The sequence below is a fragment of the Protomyctophum parallelum genome (assembly GCF_964188405.1).
Source record: "Protomyctophum parallelum genome assembly, chromosome: 15".
NCBI classification, from domain to species: domain Eukaryota; kingdom Metazoa; phylum Chordata; class Actinopteri; order Myctophiformes; family Myctophidae; genus Protomyctophum; species Protomyctophum parallelum.
In genome coordinates, this window is record NC_139710.1 from 50428873 (window position 1) to 50448157 (window position 19285).

Consider the following 19285-nt stretch of genomic DNA (forward strand, 5'->3'; position numbering starts at 1 on the left):
TGTCTGATGTCAATCACTGTCTGTCAATCACATGTCTGATGTCAATCACTGTCTGTCAATCACATGTCTGATGTCAATCACTGTCTGTCAATCACATGTCTGATGTCAATCACATGTCTGATGTCAATCACATGTCTGATGTCAATCACTGTCTGTCAATCACATGTCTGATGCCAATCACTGTCTGTCAATCACATGTCTGATGTCAATCACATGTCTGATGTCAATCACTGGCAGAGCAAAGTATAAACTGCTTCATGAGACTGTCTCCTTTCTGGTGCAGAGGTCCAATCAAATGCATTGAACGTTTTAAGAACACAACACTTTCTCATTACATTAGCTAGCTTGTAACTACAGCACACATTTGTTACGTTTATTGGCAGGATAGTGTGCTCTGGCCCTTACAGTCCTTAACCCATTCTGACCTGAGATCAGATTCATACGAGGTTTCCACATGGACACACACTGGTCTGATTAACCCATTCTGACCTGAGATCAGATTCTAAAAATGTCAGTCGCTCTTTGATTTTTCAAAAATAGCAGACCTACAAGCTCGTATCGCGCCACTCGGTGGCGCGATATGAGCTTGTAGATCTGCTATTTTTCAATAGCTAAAGCATAACATGATGCTAACACCAAAATGGGAACCCCCTTTTTGGTGTTTTAAGCATTATGTTATACTTTAGCTATTGAAAAATAGCAGATCTACAAGCTCATAGCGCGGCATTAATCCAACTATGCACTGGTAGCCATGCCCGTAAAGACGTAATTTATCACTTTTAATTGGATTTCAATAGATGGGACTGTTGCGCAACTTGTGACTGCGACTTTAACTCGCATATATTGTAGGAACACTCTGAAATCACGTGCTAAAAAAAAAAAGAAAAAAAAAAGGTTGCTTTTCTGCCGCCCCCTTGTTGTTGGTGGTGGTATAGGAAAAGCATCTGAAACAGTTGGTTTAGTCAGAGAGCGAGAGAGACAGACAATTCTGTTCCCTGTCACAAGAAACAGTTCTCTTCATTTTGAGCGTCGCACACACACACACACACACACACACACACACACACGGGGGGGGGGGTGTCCTCCATGGGAAGAAGGCGTGTGTGTGTGTGTGTGTGTGTGTGTGTGTTTGTGTGTGTGCGTCGCTCGAAATGAAGAGACGAAACGATTAAAACTGTGGACATGGGGAAGCAAAACAAATCCAGCCTCACTACACAACAAACACAAGCCCAGCTCACACACACTGCTGTGCGTTCTTCCAACTAAAGTCATTATTTATCTGAAAGAAAATAGTCGCAAAGCTGATGGACCCGTACAGGATGAGCATGTACAAGGGAGGGGAGCGTCGCAACCATTGATCAACTGATAATGTGGCCAGCCAAACCCCCCCCCGTCCGAAACGTAATCTCGATCGAAACTCAAGCAGAAACAACACAAGTTTTCTCCCCCGTGCGTGTGTGTGTGCGTGCGACGCGCGAGAGGGGCGACATCTCAAGACCCCCCAGCTGACCGAACTCACCGTGTGCAACTGGAAACCTTCCCGTCCAACATGGATCCATCCAAGTCTTATGGAAAAGCATTGAAAGCGATCCATTACCGCGCCGTGCCCACAGAACATTCACTGATTTCACTCCCAACGTCCCCGCGCGTGCATGCGTGCGTATGCACATGTGCTGCAACAGCCAGCCACAGGGTGGTGCTGGTGCACCAACTCTCTCAAAACGATATTTTTTTCCAGGGCCGGATTCGGTACTTGGCCCCCCTAGGCATGGGCCTGGGGCCAGGGGGCCCCTGTATTTTCCAGGGCCGGATTGGAAATTAGGGGGGCCCCGTTTTTTTGTTTTTGCATGTTTATTTTTTCCTAGCTTTTATTTTTTCCAGTAAAATAAAGCATTTTTTTTTCCTTTTTTCCTTTTTAAGTACTGTGTGATATCACTGAAATCAAAAATAAAAGTCTTTAGTGAGAATTCTGAGTGAGAAAGTACCTCACACTAAAACGCAGTTTTCTCAGCTGTTTGTTTCCAAGATGGCCGTTTTTATGAAACCAAGCTTTATTCAACGGCGAATAACTTCAGAACGGTGAAAGCAAACGACTCACTTCTTTTTTCTGGCAAAGTAGAGTAGTAGATCTTTCATTCGAGATATGTGACATCATATTTTGGTATGGCACAACATATTCTGTGGGTCTTCAAAGATTTCTATATCGGTATGACAAAATGGCACCAGTGTCAAAGATGGCTGACTGACTGTGGCACTGAAGGAGTTAACTCAAATATTTGCTTCTGGGGGGGTCCCAGATAATTTTGTGGGGGTCCTTGACATGAAAAAGGTTGAGCACCACTGACATAGAAACATGTTTTTTTTAAAGAAAAAGATTTAGAAGACTTAAAAAAAAAATCAACCTCAGTCCAAAATGGGTTAATCTCAATTAGCCTGGCGTCCAGCCCTTTTCGGGAAAGACATTTTCAAATATTTTAGATTAGAAAGTTTGCACAAATTAATTAAGAAAGCTTAGATAGCACATCTACAAGCTTGTACCTTGTAAAGTAAGTACTGTACTGGTGCAACGAAATCAAATGTTTATATCATTTATTTATAACGTTTTTCAAGACATTAACCACGACATTTTTTTGGAAGCTTTTCGCTTATGCCAAAAACAGGGATTGATTATTAATCAATGAATGGCCAAATGTTTTTTACAAATGATTAAAACGATTAGCTCCATTAACTGTCACACCCTTAAAAGCATGGCAGTGCAGCCTGTGAATTTCCACCGCTGTGAATCACTCATAACCAGTGTTGTTTTCAACTAAATCTAGAGTTGATTTAGTCGACTAAAATGTATTTTGGCGGGCCTTGATGTCATCATAATGGCTGATACGCATAATCGCGTTGTGAGCTTGTAGATCTGGTATTTTCAGCATGCAACCAAGTGTAAAATGACTTCTACTGGATATCTTGTCCACTAGTGCCTTCCTAACATTTCAGTCTAGTTTTTATTTGTTGACAAAATCGACAGTATATTTAGTCATAGTTGTTGTCATCATAGTTTAGTTTTCATGTAGTTTCCATTCAGTTTGTCAGTGAAAAAGGGTATAGTCGACGAAAACATTTCATCATAGTTTTAGTCGACGAAAACAACACTGCTCAACACTGCTCAGACCTGAGACCATTCTGGACCACGCGGTTCCGGCAGCTTCTCCAGCAGGAACAGGCGTGGTTGCACTCAAACAGAACCGGAGGTTCCCTCTGGCAGAAGTCCAGAGGGAGACGACCCTCCTACACACACACACACACACACACACACACACACACACACACACACACAGAGAGAGGAAAAAGTTAAGTGTGGCACAGCTGAGCAGCATACTAGAGTGTGTGCGTGTGTGTGTGCTAGGCTAGGGCTTTAAAGGGATTGTGACATTAAAAAAAAGGTTTTGGAATTGTTCTTGTTTTTTTTAGGTTTTCAAATCTCAATTGCACCCAAAAAACATGACCTTTTAACATTCAGTAGATTTTCTGTAATCTGGGGTTTTCTGGCTCAAACAGGTGCTCTGATTTGCCGGCAGTAAGTGACATCACTTACTGCAAATCCCATATATGTCAATGGGATTTGCCAGCAGATGTCACTGTTTCACTGTGTTGCCTGTTTTCATTGTAGCTCAAAAGGCCCAAAAAACCCCAAAGAAAACTTCAGACCACAGAAAATCCACTGAATGTTCAAAGTTCAGGTTTTTTGGGTGTAATTGAGGTCATAAAACCTAAAAGAAAAAAGAAAAAGAAAAATAAATGAAAATGAATGTCATAAAACCTTTAAGCAACTAGTTTGACTATTCAACTAGTCGCCTAGTACAGTAAATCCATTAGGCCACCTTGTTGGTACTAGTTGACTAGTTGATAAGAACAAATAAATAAATATATATATATATATATTTCAAGATCAGGTAGATTATAGTTATAGTCACCAATGTACAGCGTTTTTAAATGTACAAATATTTATAAAAACGTTTTTCTTATTTTTTTACATAATAGGTAGTTAAACAACTAGTCGACTATTAATCTAGAAGTGAATGCCCTAGTGTGTGTGTGCGTGTGTGCGTGTGTTTGTGCGTGTGTTTGTGTGTGTGTGCGTGCGCCTCCACCGGCTAACTTACACTGTCATACCAACAGCGTAGACTAAGCTGACCACACATGCAGGTACTGGATGAGCATTGGTCTGTGCAGGAACAGTGCTGAAAAGAGACCATTAGAACCATTAGAGACCATTAGAGACCATTAGAGACCATTAGAACAGTGCTGAAAAGAGACCATTAGAAATTCAGTTTTCTTTTTACTGTTTTAGTCACGTAATATTTTATTTTATTGTATTTTTTTTAACCCATTTAGGCCTGACTTCAAAATAATAATAAAAATCTTCTAAATCCTCCAGTTTTCTGAAATAAATATTTTCACGATGTTTCAAAAATAGCAGATCTACAAGCTCATAGCACGCCACTCGGTGGCGCGCTATGAGCTTGTAGATCTGCTATTTTTCAATAGCTAAATTATAACAATGTTTAAAACACTAAAAGGGGTTTCCGCCCAAAATGGGTTAAATATGAGTTTCAAAACGACAGTTCAACTGAGAGATTAATCGAACAAATATTGTGATCTAGATAAAAAGAAAAAGTCTTATAATTTTTATCCCACGATTTTGCAACCCACTTTATTCACCCAGTGTCATTTATCTAATACTGTAATCCTGGGCGCTACACTTCCTCTGCCAACCTGGGGAGGGCAGCGGACTGACCTCATGCTTCCTTCTATGCATGAGGAGTCCAAGCTGCTTCTTTTCACCTGACAGGGGAGAGTTTCCCTGGCCGGACGTAGCGCGTGGAAGGAACACGTTATTCCGACCAGTTCCTTTCCCCTCCATCAGGCGCCCCGGCTGGCCAGGGGGAGGCAGTTTAGAGACCAGGATTACTGCATTTTTTGTGGGGGCACAGGGAGAACATGCAAACTCCACACTCCACACTCATTTCTAAATTTGAGCAGGAATTGTGCAGCACTAGTTGGCTGTCCAATTCTTTTTACAGTTTTGAACATAGTAAAATTCAGCGACTACTACAGACATTAAATATGTTCATGGCGAAAGAAATGAGAATCTTGGTCTCAATTTTTGTGCAGGAAAATCGAGATTCACGTTTGAGCAAGAATCGTGCAGCACTACTGAGAGACTCAGTACAACAGACGTTACACTTACACAGTAAAGACCTCAGTGTAAATGTATGCATTTGTTAACTCTAACACATATGCCCTTAAGAGTTGAATTATTTGTGTGAGAAGATTTCATAGTGTAGTTAGTAGGAGCATGTCCCGTACAACTAGCTTTGTTCTGTTTAGCTACAGACCAAAGTGACAACTGGAAGAGGTATTTGTTGCACAGAACATTACTCCTGTATTTTCCACCACCCTGCCCACGGTAGTCCCATTTCGCATGGCGATTACCTGTAAGTGAGTGATGTCCTTGTCTATGTTCATCTGGGACGTGACACAGCTGTCGGGGATGTATTTGAAGTTGTCGGGACAGGGCTCTCTGTCCACGCCGTTCACACACGTTATCGGCACGGCCTCGTAGCCCCGGGAAATGTCACTGGAGGAGGACAAAACACAGCGTTACGATAATTATGTGATTTGACTTGTTTATGAAGGACGGTAAGATGACAAAAGCCCCACCGGGAGGATGTACAGTAGCACCTCCCATCTACAAAGGTCCGACATGCGGAAACAAGGGGCAGACATGCGCTGCTCCTGTGCTTGCGTTTAGGGTTAAGGTAGGGTTTGAGGTAGGTTGTCGGCCTAATGACAGTCGGACCAATAGTATGTCGGAACTAAAGCCTGTACCCCTGAATTCAGGTCCCTCAAATTGAGGGCTAAGCGACGGAAATAAACCGATAACTATTATCAGTACGACCTACTCATACCAGCTGAAGAGCCCGTCTCCCTACCTCTCCTACCTGCCTGTCTCTCTGCCTCTCCTACCTGCCTGTCTCTCCTACCTGCCTGTCTCCCTGCCTCTCCTATACCTGCTCAGCAGCCTGTCTCCGGGGCAGTCCCTGCCTCTCCGGGCGTCGGTCAGCTTCTTGTTGGTGTTGAGGGCGCTCCACACCTTGGAGCCGTAGGGACAGCAGTCCAGGGGCGTGTCCCCGTCCCGGTTCCTCAGGGTGACGTCGGCCCCTCGCGACAGAAACAGCCTGCGTTGGGGACATAAATACAGGACATGGACATTACACTAGGTTAGCCTGCGTTGGGGACATAAATACAGGACATGGACATTACACTAGGTTACAAACAGCCTGCGTTGGGGACATATAGAGGACATGGACATTACACTAGGTTACATACAGCCTGCGTTGGGGACATAAATGCAGGACATGGACATTACACTAGGTTACATACAGCCTGCGTTGGGGACATATAGAGGACATGGACATTACACTAGGTTACATACAGCCTGCGTTGGGGACATATAGAGGACATGGACATTACACTAGGTTACATACAGCCTGCGTTGGGGACATAAATACAGGACATGGACATTACACTAGGTTACATACAGCCTGCGTTGGGGACATAAATACAGGACATGGACATTACACTAGGTTACATACAGCCTGCGTTGGGGACATAAATACAGGACATGGACATTACACTAGGTTACATACAGCCTGCGTTGGGGACATATAGAGGACATGGACATTACACTAGGTTACATACAGCCTGCGTTGGGGACATATAGAGGACATGGACATTACACTAGGTTACATACAGCCTGCGTTGGGGACATAAATACAGGACATGGACATTACACTAGGTTACATACAGCCTGCGTTGGGGACATATAGAGGACATGGACATTACACTAGGTTACATACAGCCTGCATTGGGGACATATAGAGGACATGGACATTACACTAGGTTACATACAGCCTGCGTTGGGGACATATAGAGGACATGGACATTACACTAGGTTACATACAGCCTGCGTTGGGGACATATAGAGGACATGGACATTACACTAGGTTACATACAGCCTGCGTTGGGGACATAAATACAGGACATGGACATTACTCTAGGTTACATACAGCCTGCGTTGGGGACATAAATGCAGGACATGGACATTACACTAGGTTACATACAGCCTGCGTTGGGGACATAAATGCAGGACATGGACATTACACTAGGTTACATACAGCCTGCGTTGGGGACATAAATGCAGGACATGGACATTACACTAGGTTACATACAGCCTGCGTTGGGGACATATAGAGGACATGGACATTACACTAGGTTACATACAGCCTGCGTTGGGGACATAAATACAGGACATGGACATTACTCTAGGTTACATACAGCCTGCGTTGGGGACATAAATGCAGGACATGGACATTACACTAGGTTACATACAGCCTGCGTTGGGGACATATAGAGGACATGGACATTACACTAGGTTACATACAGCCTGCGTTGGGGACATAAATGCAGGACATGGACATTACACTAGGTTACATACAGCCTGCGTTGGGGACATAAATACAGGACATGGACATTACACTAGGTTACATACAGCCTGCGTTGGGGACATAAATGCAGGACATGGACATTACACTAGGTTACATACAGCCTGCGTTGGGGACATAAATACAGGACATGGACATTACACTAGGTTACATACAGCCTGCGTTGGGGACATAAATGCAGGACATGGACATTACACTAGGTTACATACAGCCTGCGTTGGGGACATATAGAGGACATGGACATTACACTAGGTTACATACAGTCTGCGTTGGGGACATAAATACAGGACATGGACATTACACTAGGTTACATACAGCCTGCGTTGGGGACATAAATACAGGACATGGACATTACACTAGGTTACATACAGCCTGCGTTGGGGACATATAGAGGACATGGACATTACACTAGGTTACATACAGCCTGCGTTGGGGACATAAATACAGGACATGGACATTACACTAGGTTACATACAGCCTGCGTTGGGGACATATAGGGGACATGGACATTACACTAGGTTACATACAGCCTGCGTTGGGGACATATAGGGGACATGGACATTACACTAGGTTACATACAACCTGCGTTGGGGACATAAATACAGGACATGGACATTACACTAGGTTACATACAGCCTGCGTTGGGGACATAAATACAGGACATGGACATTACACTAGGTTACATACAGCCTGCGTTGGGGACATACAGAGGACATGGACATTACACTAGGTTACATACAGCCTGCGTTGGGGACATATAGAGGACATGGACATTACACTAGGTTACATACAGCCTGCGTTGGGGACATACAGAGGACATGGACATTACACTAGGTTACATACAGCCTGCGTTGGGGACATATAGAGGACATGGACATTACACTAGGTTACATACAGCCTGCGTTGGGGACATATAGAGGACATGGACATTACACTAGGTTACATACAGCCTGCGTTGGGGACATAAATACAGGACATGGACATTACACTAGGTTACATACAACCCATATGGCACTGTAACAATGGTGACTGTCTGAATGTAAAGCTTTAGCAAAAGCTTAACATTTGTAAAAAGAAAAAAAAGAGAGTGGATCTAGGATCAACAGACACACACACACACACACACACACACACACACACACACACACACACACACACACACACACACACACACAGCAGCACTGTGGCTGGGTCCACAGGGGGGGTTGAGTCATCTGCTGTTCCCCTGGCTACAGCGACGAGAGAGAGACAGAGAGACACAGGGCCAGAGAGAGAGAGAGAGAGAGAGAGAGAGAGAGCGAGAGAGAGAGAAAGTGTGCTGGCCGGTCGGCCGGCATCAAGTGTGCACCGCACGCCAGCGGTAAGAGGCGCGCATGGTCAGGTGACAGATCTAACGCACTGAAACACTTGCTGTGTGTGCGCACGCGCGTGTGTGCGTGCGCGCGGTGACACAGCGCTCTTCTTTGTAATAAATGTAGAAGCAAAAAAACAAGTCAACTCAGAGTAAAGAACCCCTTTTGGTGTTTTAAGGATTATGATATACTTTAGCTTTAGCTATTGAAAAATAGCAGATCTACAAGCTCATAGCGCGGCGAGCTTGCAGATCTGCTATTTATTTATTTTTATCCTGAAAAAGGGGCTCAAATCTTTCAATATGTTCTTTCAGAGCGAATGCTTTTAACTCAAATCTTTGCTCCTGGGAACAACATATTTTCAGATGGGAGTCCGCGGCCAAATACAGATAATTCTGGGGGTTCTTGACATGAAAAAGGTTGAGCACCAACTGACATAGAAACATCGTAAGAATCGTCGTAAATGGGTTAAAACGGAAATAATTTACGAATATTAAACACATATACGCGGAAGTATACCAACTAGCTTACTGAACTGAAGATATTTAGTTTAGAGTGACTTGAGTCCATTACCGGTACATTTATAAGGGTACATTATGAACCATCTTTTCAAAAAAAATAGCAGATCTACAAGCTTGTAGCATGGCACTCATTGCCCTGTATACAGTATCTGCTATTTTTCAACAGCTGACGTTTAAAATAGTGTTTTAACCCATTCTGACCGGGCACCCATTTTGGTGTCGGCATCATGTTATGCTTTAGCTATTTAAAAATAGCAGATCTACAAGCTCGTATCGCGCCACCGAGTGGCGCGATACGAGCTTGTAGGTCTGCTATTTTTGAAAAATCGAAGAGCGACTGACATTTTTATAATCTGATCTCAGGTCAGAATGGGTTCATCAGACCAGTGTGTGTCCGGCGGAAACCTCGTATGAATCTGATCTCAGGTCAGAATGGGTTAATGTGGTTCACGACTAAAGTGACACAGGTGCATTGCAGGGTTAGGTTACATAAATGTATTCAGACAGCATAATTTTATTGATGCCTCTGTTACTGGGAACTAATATCGTGCCTCTTTAGTCTTGAAAATGATTTCCACAATGAATATTTTATACAAAGCCGTTATAGGAAACTCAAAAACTACCCATTTGCAAGCATGTCTGTAACTTAAGTTTGTGAATAATAGCCGTAGCATGCCATTTAAGCGTGTTAAATTGACCCTTTGTCCTGGAACCATGCATATGTATTCATTTCTTTTTATACTGAAATTGTGTTAATTGACTGTCTTGTGTCAATGAACCACGAATCTTTATTTCTTTTCATACTTAAATGTGGTGCTAACTGTCTTTTGTCTTTGTTTGGGGGGGGGGGGGGGGCATCCCTATTCTGAGGGGAACATTAGCCATAAATAGAAGATCTACAAGCTCTTGTAGATGGGCTATTTTCAGCCCAGAGGTTTGGGATATAATAAGGGTTACCACTAGCTTTCTTCACAAATGTGTTCATAAAGGTGTCTACTATCACCTATCAATTTGTTCCAATTAGTTTCCCTTGGGAAACTTTGTGACAGCTGCTGAAAGTTGGGGTACCATTAACAACCTATACAAGGAAAGATTCTCAGAATGGCATTAATGATTTTAAGTAGACGTGTCAAGCTATGGGGGGGGGGGGGGGGTTCATCGCTACACATTGACAGTACTGTCAAACAAGTCTATGAAGCCATCTATGAACAAGTTGAACATGCAACAACGAGAGAGAGAGAGAGAGAGAGAGAGAGTGAGAGAGAGAGAGCGAGAGACACTCACATGACACAGTCCAGGCCGTTCTCCCGGGCGGCCACGTGCAGTGGGGTGTCTCCGTGCACGTTGGCAGCGTGCAGGTCGCAGCGGGACTCCAGCAGGGCCTGGGCGACGTCACTGCAGCCCGACAGCGCCGCCCAGTGGAGACACACGTTCTCCTCCTAGAGAGAGAGAGAGAGAGAGAGAGAGAGAGGTCACCGGGGTCCACATTAACATGGATGATATTCCCTTACATTTCAGTGGCTTAAACAATTTCACCCGTTCCACCATACTTCGACGGCGCAACCATAACGCAACCACCAGTCGCGTCTCGGCCCCCTTACCACCGTGGCCCAGTAAGTTTAGAGCTTGCCCAGTTTAACTTCGAAGAGAGTGGGCGAAGAAACAAGAAAAACAACCAAAGATAGGCTGCACAGTATGTGACTGCATGTCACAAAAAGAGGGACAAATAGGCCTAGCAAATAACACTCAATGTTATGTTGACACTATCTTGACACACACACACACACACACACACACACCACGGACACATTCGATCAATATGACAATATTTGCATATTGTATTGTGAAAGTTAATGGTCTATGTATATGTTTGATATAGTTTTCTGTTATTTATTTTTATTTTTGCTTGTTTATTTTTGCTGCATTTATGCTTTGGCAATATTGTACATTCATGCCAATAAAGCTATTTGAATTGAATTGATAGCCTACTTTGGCAGCCCTTGTGCATGCAAATTTCTGTTAGTAGCAAACTACAGCATGTAAAGTGCCTTGCAGAGTCGAACGTAATCGACGCAAGAATACATACGCAACGCAACCCCAACGCAAGAATACATACGCAACGCAACCCCAACGCAAGAATACATACGCAACGCAACCCCAACGCAAGAATACCTACGCAACGCAACCCCAACGCAAGAATACATACGCAACGCAACCCCAACGCAAGAATACATACGCAACGCAACCCCAACGCAAGAATACATACGCAACGCAACCCCAACGCAAGAATACACACGCAACGCAGGGTGAGAGAAATGTCTCCCTTGCGTTGCGTCAGTCACGTGACCCGTCTCGTTCCGTCGGTTTGAGATCTGATCCCGAGCCAACGCAACCATATTGCTTGCGTTGCGTACCTTGTGTCGAAGACACCCTGCCCACCTGGAGGCAGCAGAGAGCAAGAAGGCTTTTCCTCGTCAGGTTAGGATTCAAGGGGTGTTCAATACCGCCCCCTAGGGGGTTCAAGGGACAAAGCATCCATCTCTCTGCATCGAGGCGAGGACGATGGCCAAAAGTATATTAAATTAATGGATCTCATGGGATCCCACTTGACTGTAGGGTGAGTTTGTGGGTAACTGTGACTGATATTTGTGTGTGTGTGTGTGTGTGTGTGTGTGTGTGTGTGTGTGTGCGCGCGCGCGAATGGGGCTCACCTTGTCCCTGATGTTAACGTCTGCCCCTCTGGTCAGCAACAGATGGACCAGCTCCTTGTGCTTGTTCTCTAGGGCCCAGGTGATAGGAGTCCACCCCCCACCATCCTGCACGGACGCACGCAGACACACACACACACACACACACACGAGGACATCAACATCCTACTAACTTTCTATTAACCTTAAAGTCTGAGCTATGTGATCACTGATCAGATGTAGAATATGCTAAATATAAATAGCCGATCTGCAAGCTTACAACGCGTCACGACAGCATGAGACATTGTGAGCTTGAAAAGCAGCTATTTTCGGTAGCCTGGCACTGCAATTGGCCAGACTAATATCACACTGGGGCGTTTAAAAAACAGATCCCAATAACGTCACAGCAACAGAAAAGGTCTCACTTTGAATAGTGGGCTCAGAAACGTTTACATGTACCGTACAGTTGATGTATTTGGAGTGTGTACCGTACCTTACAGTTGATGTATTTGGAGGCCTTGGCGAGCAGATGATGGACAACGTCATAACGTCCCAGTTTAGCAGACAGATGCAGACAGGTGAAGCCTGTGATGTCCTGCAGGAGAGGGACCACGAGATGATTCACATTTGACACTTTGACTACAGAACCAGAGTTCATTCATTGTGTTTTAAATTGTTTTTAAATGCCACGTTGTGTACATGTCAGGGGTTTTGTTCATAAATGCCACGTTGTGTACATGTCAGGGGTTTTGTTTTTAAATGCCACGTTGTGTACATGTCAGGGGTTTTGTTCATAAATGCCACGTTGTGTACATGTCAGGGGTTTTGTTCATAAATGCCACGTTGTGTACATGTCAGGGGTTTTGTTTTTAAATGCCACGTTGTGTACATGTCAGGGGTTTTGTTCATAAATGCCACGTTGTGTACATGTCAGGGGTTTTGTTCATAAATGCCACGTTGTGTACATGTCAGGGGTTTTGTTCATAAATGCCACATTGTGTACATGTCAGGGGTTTTGTTCTTAAATGCCACGTTGTGTACATGTCAGGGGTTTTGTTCATAAATGCCACATTGTGTACATGTCAGGGGTTTTGTTCATAAATGTCACGTTGTGTACATGTCAGGGGTTTTGTTCATAAATGCCACGTTGTGTACATGTCAGGGGTTTTGTTTTTAAATGCCACGTTGTGTACATGTCAGGGGTTTTGTTCATAAATGCCACGTTGTGTACATGTCAGGGGTTTTGTTTTTAAATGCCACGTTGTGTACATGTCAGGGGTTTTGTTTTTAAATGCCACGTTGTGTACATGTCAGGGGTTTTGTTCATAAATGCCACGTTGTGTACATGTCAGGGGTTTTGTTCATAAATGCCACGTTGTGTACATGTCAGGGGTTTTGTTCATAAATGTCACGTTGTGTACATGTCAGGGGTTTTGTTCATAAATGCCACGTTGTGTACATGTCAGGGGTTTTGTTTTTAAATGCCACGTTGTGTACATGTCAGGGGTTTTGTTTTTAAATGCCACGTTGTGTACATGTCAGGGGTTTTGTTCATAAATGCCACGTTGTGTACATGTCAGGGGTTTTGTTCATAAATGCCACGTTGTGTACATGTCAGGGGTTTTGTTTTTAGATGCCACGTTGTGTACATGTCAGGGGTTTTGTTCATAAATGCCACGTTGTGTACATGTCAGGGGTTTTGTTCATAAATGCCACGTTGTGTACATGTCAGGGGTTTTGTTTTTAAATGCCACGTTGTGTACATGTCAGGGGTTTTGTTCATAAATGCCACGTTGTGTACATGTCAGGGGTTTTGTTCATAAATGCCACGTTGTGTACATGTCAGGGGTTTTGTTCATAAATGCCACGTTGTGTACATGTCAGGGGTTTTGTTCATAAATGCCACGTTGTGTACATGTCAGGGGTTTTGTTCATAAATGCCACGTTGTGTACATGTCAGGGGTTTTGTTCATAAATGCCACGTTGTGTACATGTCAGGGGTTTTGTTCATAAATGCCACATTGTGTACATGTCAGGGGTTTTGTTCATAAATGCCACGTTGTGTACATGTCAGGGGTTTTGTTCATAAATGCCACGTTGTGTACATGTCAGGGGTTTTGTTCATAAATGCCACGTTGTGTACATGTCAGGGGTTTTGTTCATAAATGTCACGTTGTGTACATGTCAGGGGTTTTGTTCATAAATGCCACGTTGTGTACATGTCAGGGGTTTTGTTCATAAATGCCACATTGTGTACATGTCAGGGGTTTTGTTTTTAAATGCCACGTTGTGTACATGTCAGGGGTTTTGTTTTTAAATGCCACGTTGTGTACATGTCAGGGGTTTTGTTTTTAAATGTCACGTTGTGTACATGTCAGGGGTTTTGTTCATAATGCCACGTTGTGTACATGTCAGGGGTTTTGTTCATAAATGCCACGTTGTGTACATGTCAGGGGTTTTGTTCATAAATGTCACGTTGTGTACATGTCAGGGGTTTTGTTCATAAATGCCACATTGTGTACATGTCAGGGGTTTTGTTCATAAATGCCACGTTGTGTACATGTCAGGGGTTTTGTTTTTAAATGCCACGTTGTGTACATGTCAGGGGTTTTGTTTTTAAATGCCACGTTGTGTACATGTCAGGGGTTTTGTTCATAAATGCCACGTTGTGTACATGTCAGGGGTTTTGTTTTTAAATGCCACGTTGTGTACATGTCAGGGGTTTTGTTTTTAAATGCCACGTTGTGTACATGTCAGGGGTTTTGTTCATAAATGCCACGTTGTGTACATGTCAGGGGTTTTGTTCATAAATGCCACGTTGTGTACATGTCAGGGGTTTTGTTCATAAATGTCACGTTGTGTACATGTCAGGGGTTTTGTTTTTAAATGCCACGTTGTGTACATGTCAGGGGTTTTGTTTTTAAATGCCACGTTGTGTACATGTCAGGGGTTTTGTTTTTAAATGCCACATTGTGTACATGTCAGGGGTTTTGTTCATAAATGCCATGTTGTGTACATGCCAGGGGGTTTGTTTTTAAATGCCACGTTGTGTACATGTCAGGGGTTTTGTTTTTAAATGCCACATTGTGTACATGTCAGGGGTTTTGTTTTTAATGCCACATTGTGTACATGTCAGGGGTTTTGTTCATAAATGCCACGTTGTGTACATGTCAGGGGTTTTGTTCATAAATGCCACATTGTGTACATGTCAGGGGTTTTGTTTTTAAATGCCACGTTGTGTACATGTCAGGGGTTTTGTTTTTAAATGCCACATTGTGTACATGTCAGGGGTTTTGTTTTTAATGCCACATTGTGTACATGTCAGGGGTTTTGTTTTTAAATGCCACGTTGTGTACATGTCAGGGGTTTTGTTCATAAATGCCACGTTGTGTACATGTCAGGGGTTTTGTTCATAAATGCCACGTTGTGTACATGTCAGGGGTTTTGTTCATAAATGCCACGTTGTGTACATGTCAGGGGTTTTGTTCATAAATGCCACATTGTGTACATGTCAGGGGTTTTGTTCATAAATGCCACGTTGTGTACATGTCAGGGGTTTTGTTTTTAGATGCCACGTTGTGTACATGTCAGGGGTTTTGTTTTTAAATGCCACATTGTGTACATGTCAGGGGTTTTGTTCATAAATGCCACGTTGTGTACATGTCAGGGGTTTTGTTCATAAATGCCACGTTGTGTACATGTCAGGGGTTTTGTTTTTAAATGCCACGTTGTGTACATGTCAGGGGTTTTGTTTTTAAATGCCACATTGTGTACATGTCAGGGGTTTTGTTCATAAATGCCACGTTGTGTACATGTCAGGGGTTTTGTTCATAAATGCCACGTTGTGTACATGTCAGGGGTTTTGTTTTTAAATGCCATGTTGTGTACATGTCAGGGGTTTTGTTCATAAATGCCACGTTGTGTACATGTCAGGGGTTTTGTTCATAAATGCCACGTTGTGTACATGTCAGGGGTTTTGTTTTTAAATGCCACGTTGTGTACATGTCAGGGGTTTTGTTTTTAAATGCCACGTTGTGTACATGTCAGGGGTTTTGTTTTTAAATGCCACGTTGTGTACATGTCAGGGGTTTTGTTTTTAAATGCCACGTTGTGTACATGTCAGGGGTTTTGTTCATAAATGCCACGTTGTGTACATGTCAGGGGTTTTGTTCATAAATGCCACGTTGTGTACATGTCAGGGGTTTTGTTTTTAAATGCCACGTTGTGTACATGTCAGGGGTTTTGTTTTTAAATGCCACGTTGTGTACATGTCAGGGGTTTTGTTCATAAATGCCACGTTGTGTACATGTCAGGGGTTTTGTTCATAAATGCCACGTTGTGTACATGTCAGGGGTTTTGTTTTTAAATGTCACGTTGTGTACATGTCAGGGGTTTTGTTTTTAAATGCCACATTGTGTACATGTCAGGGGTTTTGTTCATAAATGCCACGTTGTGTACATGTCAGGGGTTTTGTTCATAAATGCCACGTTGTGTACATGTCAGGGGTTTTGTTTTTAAATGCCACGTTGTGTACATGTCAGGGGTTTTGTTCATAAATGCCACGTTGTGTACATGTCAGGGGTTTTGTTTTTAAATGCCACGTTGTGTACATGTCAGGGGTTTTGTTCATAAATGCCACGTTGTGTACATGTCAGGGGTTTGTTTTTAAATGCCACATTGTGTACATGTCAGGGGTTTTGTTTTTAAATGCCATGTTGTGTACATGTCAGGGGTTTTGTTCATAAATGCCACGTTGTGTACATGTCAGGGGTTTTGTTCATAAATGCCACGTTGTGTACATGTCAGGGGTTTTGTTCATAAATGCCACGTTGTGTACATGTCAGGGGTTTTGTTTTTAAATGCCACGTTGTGTACATGTCAGGGGTTTTGTTTTTAAATGCCATGTTGTGTACATGTCAGGGGTTTTGTTCATAAATGCCACGTTGTGTACATGTCAGGGGTTTTGTTTTTAAATGCCACGTTGTGTACATGTCAGGGGTTTTGTTTTTAAATGCCACGTTGTGTACATGTCAGGGGTTTTGTTCATAAATGCCACGTTGTGTACATGTCAGGGGTTTTGTTTTTAAATGCCACGTTGTGTACATGTCAGGGGTTTTGTTTTTAAATGCCACGTTGTGTACATGTCAGGGGTTTTGTTCATAAATGCCACGTTGTGTACATGTCAGGGGTTTTGTTCATAAATGCCACGTTGTGTACATGTCAGGGGTTTTGTTCATAAATGCCACGTTGTGTACATGTCAGGGGTTTTGTTTTTAAATGCCATGTTGTGTACATGTCAGGGGTTTTGTTCATAAATGCCACGTTGTGTACATGTCAGGGGTTTTGTTTTTAAATGCCACGTTGTGTACATGTCAGGGGTTTTGTTCATAAATGTCACGTTGTGTACATGTCAGGGGTTTTGTTCATAAATGCCACGTTGTGTACATGTCAGGGGTTTTGTTTTTAAATGTCACGTTGTGTACATGTCAGGGGTTTTGTTTTTAAATGCCACATTGTGTACATGTCAGGGGTTTTGTTCATAAATGCCACGTTGTGTACATGTCAGGGGTTTTGTTCATAAATGCCACGTTGTGTACATGTCAGGGGTTTTGTTTTTAAATGCCACGTTGTGTACATGTCAGGGGTTTTGTTCATAAATGCCACGTTGTGTACATGTCAGGGGTTTTGTTTTTAGATGCCACGTTGTGTACATGTCAGGGGTCTTGTTCATAAATGCCACGTTGTGTACATGTCAGGGGTTTTGTTCATAAATGCCACGTTGTGTACATGTCAGGGGTTTTGTTCATAAATGCCACGTTGTGTACATGTCAGGGGTTTTGTTTTTAAATGCCACGTTGTGTACATGTCAGGGGTTTTGTTTTTAAATGCCACGTTGTGTACATGTCAGGGGTTTTGTTTTTAAATGCCACGTTGTGTACATGTCAGGGGTTTTGTTCATAAATGCCACGTTGTGTACATGTCAGGGGTTTTGTTCATAAATGCCACGTTGTGTACATGACAGGGGTTTTGTTTTTAAATGCCACGTTGTGTACATGTCAGGGGTTTTGTTTATAAATGCCACGTTGTGTACATGTCAGGGGTTTTGTTTATAAATGTCACGTTGTGTACATGTCAGGGGTTTTGTTCATAAATGCCACGTTGTGTACATGTCAGGGGTTTTGTTCATAAATGCCACGTTGTGTACATGTCAGGGGTTTTGTTTTTAAATGCCACGTTGTGTACATGTCAGGGGTTTTGTTCATAAATGCCACGTTGTGTACATGTCAGGGGTTTTGTTTTTAAATGCCACGTTGTGTACATGTCAGGGGTTTTGTTTATAAATGCCACGTTGTGTACATGTCAGGGGTTTTGTTCATAAATGCCACGTTGTGTACATGTCAGGGGTTTTGTTCATAAATGCCACGTTGTGTACATGTCAGGGGTTTTGTTTTTAAATGCCACGTTGTGTACATGTCAGGGGTTTTGTTTTTAAATGCCACGTTGTGTACATGTCAGGGGTTTTGTTTTTAAATGCCACGTTGTGTACATGTCAGGGGATTTGTTCATAAATGCCACGTTGTGTACATGTCAGGGGTTTTGTTTTTAAATGCCACGTTGTGTACATGTCAGGGGTTTTGTTTATAAATGCCACGTTGTGTACATGTCAGGGGTTTTGTTCATAAATGCCACGTTGTGTACATGTCAGGGGTTTTGTTCATAAATGCCACGTTGTGTACATGTCAGGGGTTTTGTTTTTAAATGCCACGTTGTGTACATGTCAGGGGTTTTGTTTTTAAATGCCACGTTGTGTACATGTCAGGGGTTTTGTTTTTAAATGCCACGTTGTGTACATGTCAGGGGTTTTGTTCATAAATGCCACGTTGTGTACATGTCAGGGGTTTTGTTTTTAAATGCCACGTTGTGTACATGTCAGGGGTCTTGTTCATAAATGCCACGTTGTGTACATGTCAGGGGTTTTGTTTTTAAATGCCACGTTGTGTACATGTCAGGGGTTTTGTTTTTAAATGCCACGTTGTGTACATGTCAGGGGTTTTGTTTTTAAATGCCACGTTGTGTACATGTCAGGGGTTTTGTTCATAAATGCCACGTTGTGTACATGTCAGGGGTTTTGTTCATAAATGCCACGTTGTGTACATGTCAGGGGT

General features: G+C 42.9%; 1 protein-coding gene across 2 annotated transcripts in view; it reads right to left on the bottom strand.

Moving 5' to 3' along the window:
- The window catches only part of LOC310872803 (histone-lysine N-methyltransferase EHMT1-like), a 54499-nt gene that overhangs the window by 8846 nt on the left and 26368 nt on the right, over positions 1–19285 (bottom strand). For both annotated transcript variants that reach the window (XM_083784946.1, XM_083784945.1), the window contains exons 13-19: positions 12613–12714; positions 12144–12248; positions 10717–10871; positions 6066–6233; positions 5488–5632; positions 4155–4232; positions 3164–3279 (exon numbers count right to left, since the gene is read on the bottom strand). In XM_083784946.1, the coding sequence (XP_083641072.1) occupies positions 3164–3279; positions 4155–4232; positions 5488–5632; positions 6066–6233; positions 10717–10871; positions 12144–12248; positions 12613–12714 (869 nt within the window). The remainder of the gene's footprint in view (positions 1–3163; positions 3280–4154; positions 4233–5487; positions 5633–6065; positions 6234–10716; positions 10872–12143; positions 12249–12612; positions 12715–19285) is intronic.